We start from the raw sequence: 8,916 nt of genomic DNA, 5'->3' as shown, positions 1-8,916 counted from the left end.
TTCTTTCTTGTGTTTTTTATTCTTTTATTTCTCAAAAATATTAGCAAATATTTAAAAATGTCTATTAGATCATTCTATTATCTAAAGTCTTTGATGATCTAAGTCCACTCTATGCCACATTTGCTGACATACTCTTGGTTTGGTTTTTGTTGTTGTTGTTTTGTTTTTTTCACTTTTTTATGATTTTAAATTGCGAACACATATTTCTTCAGTGGGGTTTTATCTGTGTTACTCTGTTCAGCCTAGATTGATAGCCTGTCCTTCCAAATAGATTTTGTCCTTTATTTCTGCCAGCTGCCTTATGTATCACTGGCATAAATAATAAGTTTTGATAAATTTTGAGCCTAATTTCTCAACTTGGAGATTTATAGACCAGAAAAACAGTGTAACTTGAACCCCAAACCTATATTTGGTGCAGACTTTGGCACAAAATTCCTGAAAGACTTTTTTCCCTCCAAAGGCTTTAACAGTCTTATGGATAAAAAATTGATTTTACGTTAGTATGTCAAGCAACCTTTCTGCAAGTAACTACAATGTACAGTTAATATAGTCCCTAGAACTCTAGGAGGCTTAGATAGCTGGCCTTATGGAAACTTAGTATCTTAGAACTTAGTACACTCTCCCTGAAGATGAAAGACTTCAACAGCAAGGGGAGCACAGTTTATCTCCTCAAGAGATGATAGTAACAACTCTTAATGACACATCTTCAAGCTGTAAATGAGTGTGTTGATATGTATTGATAGCTGTGTTCACATATGTGTCCAGTGTGTTGAAACAAGAGTTTGAATCAAATGTCTTACCCTAAAATTAAGGAATAAGAAAGATCCATCATATTTTGGGTGGCAACCAATTTTCAGTCAAATTTCATCATCCTATGATGCTAGAAACCCACAGTAGGTCAAAAGCTCAAAAGGCTCTGTTCTCTAAATGAGTCTCTATGCCTACTTCAAATTTGTCAACCTTGGAGCATCCCAGGCCCGTGCTAAGTCTTCCCACACTTGATATTAGTAGCACACAAAATTTACACAGGATATATTAAATTTGGAGTCAAGAGAGCCACATTTCTAGTCAAGTTACTCTGAAAAGTGATTGATATAATAGAAACTTCAAGAGCTGGTTGTAAAAGAAAGATTGGGATTTTGGTTATGGCTTAGACATTGATTGATTATCTCTTGGGGCTGATATCAGCCCCTAAACCAGCAACCAAATATTTTTGACTTCAGAATTAAGAGATTTGTGGAAAAAATCTCAATTGGGGGGTTGAATTTCCCTCTTTTTATAAGGCTGCAGTCTTGACTGTTTCCTAAGTATAAGGTTCTAACAAATTTTAGATTTTAACTTTTTTTGTTTTGCATTTACATTAAGTGATTCCTAAGTATAAGGTTCTAACAAATTTTAGATTTTAACTTTTTTTGTTTTGCATTTACATTATTTGTATGTGTTGCATTTTTATAGACTCATTTTGTACGAGGGTTAAAGTTGCCACAAGGAAATTATGGGCTGCTAGTTTGACATTTGCTATTTTGGGTGAGTAATTTGTAAAAGTTGACAGAAAAATCTCATGGCATCGGCCAATCCACAAGTGTTTCTTACACACTGACCATGTGCCAGGAATTCAGCCAAGAAAGAGAAAGACGTGCAGGTAATCATGGCCACTTTCCTGTGCCTAGATATCTACCGGGTATAAAAGTAAAGGGGATTTAGTGTTTGTTTTCTATAAATACAAAAAATGGTGGGAGAATGCAGATTCACCAATGCCCCAAGGGACAGTACCCTAAATGACTGTTTTGTAGCATGACCTCCTGAGTGTGCCACCCAATTATTTTTTCCTCCTCTCCTTCTTCAATATACGGCTATGATAACCATCAGGTTAAATTTAGGAAATAAGAGAAATAAAAATGTTTCCGGATAGTCTGATGGGTTGTTTGCAAACATGTAGGAAAGTCTACCCCTGCAAAAAAGGACAACTTTGTTACTCAATTCTCCTGTAGAAAGTACTAACCTGAACAAAGAAGCAAGTAATGTTTGCAAATGAAAACCTTAGACACAAACCACTTTGCTAGCCAGGTATACTCCGGCAGAAGCAACTACTNTGGTTTAAGTTGACTTATTGCCAGTCTCCCAAGGCTTTCTGTTTTTGTTCTCTTTAGTCTTCCTAAATTTCCAGGGAAAACTGAGTCTCAAAATGCCTATAAACAGAAACAAGCTGATTTTACTACTAGGAGTGATCTGTTTGGAGCAAGGTAAATCTGCAACTCTCTCTCTCCCTAAAGGTAAGTTCCAAATGAACTTTATAACTATCTTTGTCTGAAGGAATAACCTTTGCTGGCAATGGGCATCACAATAGCACTCCATATTTCTCTGGGAAAATAGGGGAAGCAAATATATTTTGGAGATATAATTGTTTTTCAAGTAATTATTTTGGATTTCTCTCCTGCAATCAACATATGAAATGGGGTGAAACATTTATAGAATGCAACTAATGTTCACAAATAAGTGAACAATCCCAGTTTTTCTTAATTTAGTTTCACTAAGAGAATTGAGATTGTTCACTTACTTGGACACATTTCACAATCCCATCTTATTTAATGGAGCAGACTCTGGAAATCAGCATACATTTGGAAGCATTTGTAATATTTTGGAAAATTATTTTCTGTGAAATATGAAGCAAGTTCAATGTAGGATATTGCCAATGGTCTTTTTTTCCTCTACCAACACAGACTAAAAACAACTTTTAGCAGATTTCTCCATAGTCAGACTGTGCCAACCCCGAGACATGTTTTCTGTCTTTACTTCAGTGACTTCAGAAAATAGCAAATTTTGTGTCTAATGTATTTGTGACTCATTCAATTGAAGCAGTTAGAAAATAAGCTTTTGATCTAATGTCATACCTACACTAGGTTAAGAATAAAAACTTAGTGCTACATCCGTTCCCTGTCATTCATTAGCTGGGTGCATCTCTTTGATTTTTAGTTTTCTCATCTGTGATGTGGGGATAATAGTGCTGGATTCACAGCCATGGAGTGGGGATTAAACAAGAAGTTATATAAAAGAGCTTTTAAAGGGGCGAAAAAAAAGTGTTAGACAACACAAGGGAGAGATACTTAACCCAGTTTGAGGAAATCAAGGAAGACTTGTCAGTTGAGGTGATCTCCAAGCTGCGTAATAAGGATGAGATGATACATCTTGGCAAAGAAGTGGGTGATCATAAGGAAAGATTTTCCAGACCCTCCTTGAAAACATGTGGAAAAGAATGACCTGCAGGAGGGACAGGAGATGTGCCATCCTTGACTTACCTGGTGGTGGTAAACATTTTTAATCTAGCCTATCCCTTAGCTGGGGAGTCAGGAAACTCGTTGACAGCATACATGTAAATGCAACTTTTTCGGTGATAAAGTCTTTCCCACAAAGAGGAATGAGTTCTTTCTTTCATTACCTGGCAACCCTCTATCCTAACACTTGTGAGTGAAACAGGACACTGTCTTCTCTCCACTCCACTCTCCTTGAACAGACTGTCACTTTCCACCCCCTCAAAGAATTAAATCCAATAAAGATTTATTGATATCTGACTGTGTGCCAGGCACTGTGTGCCAACCCTCAAGACTGTCTCGTGGGTGGAGCAAAGAACATATACACATAATTGAGATCCAAGGCAGAGTATGGCATCATTAACAAGTTAATGGAGCAACTTTTCTGCATCAGGAACTTTGCTGGATATTGTAGATCTAGATATTTCAGAAGCTAGAAGACTGTCTCGTGGGTGGAGCAAAGAACATATACACATAATTGAGATCCAAGGCAGAGTATGGCATCATTAACAAGTTAACTGAGCAACTTTTCTGCATCAGGAACTTTGCTGGATATTGTAGATCTAGATATTTCAGAAGCTAAGTTCCTATCTCTGATGCGCCCACAGTCTAGTTGGATTGAGAGACAATAGGCATAATGCCATGTGATAAATGTCATAGGAGAGCACAGAGTGCTGTAAGGAGTCTCTCATGAGCCAGAGAGCTCAAAATCAAAAAGGGACTGCATTTCTGATAACCCAGTGGAGATCTACCCCTGAAGCCTTAATATTTACATCAGAAAAGTATATCTCTGTATGATACACTTGTTCTTCATGACAAAATCTGAACAATCTCTTGTACTGTAAATCACAGCAAATCCCAACAATTAACTTAAAGCCATTTTGTGATCTTTCTATATGCTCCAGGTCCCACAGTGTTTTTCTTGCTCAGAAGAGTTTTTGTGTCTCTCAGTTCTAGAAGCTATATAATCACTCAATGTCTTATCTTTTTCCCAGCTCCCAACTGTGGGCAGAGTCTGGTTAAGGTACGGCCTAGGAATTACTTTAACATTTTCAGTCGCATCGTTGGGGGAAGCCAAGTGGAAAAGGGTTCCTATCCCTGGCAGGTGAGTCTCAGGGAACATTGGTGGGTGGACTGTGAGATGCCTCAGGATTGGATCTCCTGGAATAACATGCTACTCATCAGTGCTCCATTCTATCTACTGCTTCACTAGAGATCTCATGAGTGTGTACAAAGATTCAAGACCCTCATGATGAGTATCAATTGAGATCTAGAAAAGGTGTGTTCAAGAATAGTTACATGCACTGTTGACTTGCTCTATAACAGAAAATGCCATCCCAAACTCTCAAGTCCTTAGACAAAAATCCCACTTTAACAAGCTGAAAATCCTTTGAATTTATAATTTAAAAAACAATTTTTGAGTCAGTAAGTATATTAAAAATATGCTTATCTTGTTACAGTTAAAGAAGACCAGAGAATTTATATCCACAGACCCACTTTGTGTTTGGGGTATAAAGTTTGCAACTATACTCTAGGACCCCTCAGGGAATAGTCAAGAGTACCGCCTCCTTAGCAGCTAATGTCTTAAGAATTTTACCTCAATTTAGCCTCCTGATCCTCCCATGCCATGGAAATGCCTTTGTGCCTCTGCCCCTACCCCATGGTGTTTGCATTTATTGTCTTTGAAAGTGCCCCAATTCTCTTTACCATGGGAGTCATGTTGTATCCTTGCCTCTTAACTTTGCAAGTGGGAAATTCTCTTTATTTTTATTTCTCTTGAATCAGTCATATTAACTTTTAGGTCAATGAATAATTGGTTAATTTTGTGTTCAGTGGGTTGACTGCATAGCTGAGTCATTGCCACTTGATTAACTGATTAATTACTTAATTGAATAAGTAATTCATTGTTCATTTAGGTACTTGATCAATTGATTGTCAGGTCAATTCATAAGTCCATATTCAAATTATAGTAAGAGTGACTTGTTGATTTTTACTTAATTGCTTTTTGTTCTATTCTCAGCCTCTTCTCTGTATTTCTTTCCTTTTCTTTCTTTCTTTCTTTCTTTTTTTTTTTTTTTGGATGGCTCAGTAGATAATTTTTGGTTAAAAGGGGGACTATATTAGTCCATTTCTGTTGCTTATAACAAAATTACCTGGAACTGAGTAATTTATTAGAAAACAAAATTTATTGCTTAAGTTTCAGAGGCTGGAAGTCCAAAGTCCAGGGAACACATCTGGTGAAGGCTTTCTTTGGTGGTGACTTCACTGATGGCAGGGTATCACATTGCAAAATGACAGAGACAAACCTCCTCATTCACTCTCTTTTCAAAGCCCTCAGAACCACGCCGATGACCACCATTTTTAATCCATTCACTATGAAATGGTCCTACAATCTAATCACCTCTTCAAGGCCCCACCTTTCAGTTACCACAATAGGATTTCCCACCCTCAACAGTTACAGTGGGGATTAAGTTTTAGGGGGACATTCAACCCAGGGTGGGAAAAAATTCTAATAAATTGGGTTTTTTCCTAATTCCAAATATGTGAGTATATTTATTAAAAATATTTACTTGTGAACTGTAAGTATTTTAAGATCGAATGAAGTCTTATGAATAGGATAAATCAAAAATATGAATTATGTTAGAGAGGCAGAATGAAGAATAGTTTTGATGAAGTTATAAGGGTCAAATAGTTGGTTATGAGAAAAATATTATGAGGACATGGTGGGTCCAGACTATTTCTCTAAGAGGCTTGGAGGAACTGGAAAATGTGTTGAAAGTGCTCCCAACCCTTACCTTGCCCTTCTCCCAGGCCTCTTTAGCTGGAAGCTACTATCTCTATACTCCTTCTTCTTTTTTCTTTTCTTTTTCTTTCTTTATTTTTTTTAATGTTTGAGAAATGTCATTTTTATTAGTGTGAAATTTGTCCTACATGGATCTCCTTTTTTTTATTTTGACTTTTTCTTGTACATATTTGCAGGGTACAGTGTGTTGTTTCAATACATGCATATACTGCACAATGATTCACTTAGGGTAGATAGAATAGCTTTGTACCTGTTCACCCACCACTTATCCACCTCTCCACCCCCCTACCCTCCCGGCCTCTGGTAACCATTACTCTACTCTCTACCCCTATGGAAACCACACATGGTTGTTGTTGTTGCTGTTGTTGTTGTTGTTTAGATTACACATATGAGTGAGATCATGCAGTGTTTGTCTTTCTGTGTCTGACTTACTTAACATGATGGTTTCCAGTTCCAGCCATGTTGCTGGAAATGATACAACATCATTTCTTTTTATAATACTGAATAGTATTCCATTGTGTATACATAACACAGTTTTTTCTCCATCATCCATTGATGAGCATTTAGGTTGATTCTGTCTCTTGGGTATTGTGAATATCATTGTGATGAACACGGAAGTACAGGTGTCTTTTTGATATATTGATTTCATTTCCTTTGGGTATATACCCAGTAGTGGAATAGCTGGGTTGTAAGGTAGATCTATTTTTAGTTCTCTGAGGAACCTCCATACGGTTTTCCACAATAGCTGTACCAATTTACTTCTCAACAACAATGTGGGAGTATTCCCTTTTCTCTGAATCCTCACCAGCATTTGTTATTTTCTGTCTTGTTGATACTAGCCATTCTAACTGGGGTGAGATAATATCTCATTGTGGTTTTAATTTACATTTCCCTGATGATTAGTGATGAGCATTTTTTCATGTGCTTGCTGGCCATTTGTATGTCCTCTTTTGAGAAATGTCTGTTCAGGTCCTTGGCCCATTTTTTGATGGAGTTATTTGTTTTTTTGCTGTTGCATTGTTTGAATTTCTTATATATTATGAATATTAGCTCCTTGTCTGATGTGTACTTTGCAAACACTTTCTCCCATTCTGTACATTGTCTCTTCACTTTGTTGATAGTGTACCTTGCTGTGCAGAAACTCTTCAGTTTGATAGTCTTATTTGTGTATTTTTGCTTTAGTTGCCTGTACCTTTGTAGTCTCACTCAACAAAAGCACTGCCTACTCCCATACTGTGTAGAGTTTCCTCCATGTTTTCTTCTAGTAGTTTCATAATTTTGGTTCTTAAATTTAGGTCTTTGATCCATTTTGAGTTGATTGTTGTGTATGGTGAGAGATAGGGGTCTAATTTGAATCTTCTGCATGTAGATATCCAGTTTTCTCAGCACCATTTATTGAAGAGGTTGTCCTTTTCCCACTGTATATTCTTGGCACCTTTGTTGAAAATCATTTGGCTGTAAGTATATGGGTTTATTTCTGGGTTCTCCATTCTGCCCCATTGGCTTATTTTTATGCCAGTACTATGCTGTTTCGGTTACTATAGCCCTATAGTATATTTTAAGTTAGGAAGTATGGTGCCTCCAACTTTGTTCTTGTTATTCAAGATGCTTTAGCTATATAGGGTCTTTTGTGGTTCCATATAAATTTTAAGATCACTTTTTCTATTTCTGTGAAGAATGTCATTGGTATTTGATAGGATTGCATTGAATGTGCAGATTGCTTTGGGTAATATGGATATTTTGAGGATGTGAATTCTTCCAATCCAAGAACATGGGATATCTTTCCATTTATATGTGTCCTCTTCCATTTTTTTTNTTTTGTGGTTCCATATAAATTTTAAGATCACTTTTTCTATTTCTGTGAAGAATGTCATTGGTATTTGATAGGATTGCATTGAATGTGCAGATTGCTTTGGGTAATATGGATATTTTGAGGATGTGAATTCTTCCAATCCAAGAACATGGGATATCTTTCCATTTATATGTGTCCTCTTCCATTTTTTTTTCACCAATATTTTATAATTTTCATTGTAGAGATCTTTCACCTTTTTGGTAAATTCGCTCCTAGGTATTTCATTTTTTTGGTAGCTATGGTGAATGGGATTACTTTCTTGATTTCTACTTCAGCTATTTCATTGCTGGCATATGGAAAGGATATTGATTTTTCTGTGTTGATTTTCATCCTGCCACTAAACTGAATTCATTTATTAGTTCTAGTAATTTTTTGATGGAGTGTTTAGAGTTTTCTATGTATAAGATCATGTCATCTGCAAATGGGGTTAGTTTAACTTCCTCCTTTCCAATTTGGATGCCTTTTATTGCTTTCTCTTGCTTTATTGCACTGGCTAGAACTTCCATCACTATGGTGAAAAAAAGAGGAGAAAGCAGGCATTCTTGTCTTTTTCCATTCAGATCTTAGAGGAAAAGCCTCCAATGTTTGTCCATTTGGTATGATATTTGTTGTGGGTTTTTTGTATAAGGCCTTTATTGTGTTGAGGTGCATTCCTTCCATACTTAGTTTGTTGAGTGTTTTTCTCATGAAGAGGTGTTGTATTTTATCAAATTCTTTTCTGCATATATCGAAATGATCATATGGGTTTTTTTTCCTTCATTCTCTTGATGTGATGTATCACATTTATTGATTTGCATATGTTGAACTATCCTTGCATCTCTGTGGTGAATCCCATTTGATCATGATGTTTTAAAGTGTGGTTGGATTCTGTTTGCTAGTATTTTATTGAGCACCTTCACATCTGTGTTCATTAAAGATATTGGGTGTAGTTTTCTTTTTTTTGTTGTGTCTTT

General features: G+C 36.4%; 1 protein-coding gene across 1 annotated transcript in view; it reads left to right on the top strand.

Annotated features, from left to right (window-relative positions):
- The first annotated feature begins 2,185 nt into the window (after positions 1 to 2,185).
- OVCH2 (ovochymase 2) overlaps positions 2,186 to 8,916 on the top strand; it is a 33,134-nt gene continuing 26,403 nt past the window's right edge. The window contains exons 1-2 of the mRNA XM_008592817.1: positions 2,186 to 2,273; positions 4,304 to 4,413. Of these exons, the coding sequence (XP_008591039.1) occupies positions 2,186 to 2,273; positions 4,304 to 4,413 (198 nt within the window). The remainder of the gene's footprint in view (positions 2,274 to 4,303; positions 4,414 to 8,916) is intronic.

The sequence above is a fragment of the Galeopterus variegatus genome, unplaced genomic scaffold, assembly GCF_000696425.1.
Source record: "Galeopterus variegatus unplaced genomic scaffold, G_variegatus-3.0.2 Scaffold8361, whole genome shotgun sequence".
In the NCBI taxonomy this organism is placed as follows: domain Eukaryota; kingdom Metazoa; phylum Chordata; class Mammalia; order Dermoptera; family Cynocephalidae; genus Galeopterus; species Galeopterus variegatus.
The sequence above is the reverse complement of the archived record's forward strand: the minus strand, read 5'-3'. Positions and strand labels throughout refer to the sequence as shown.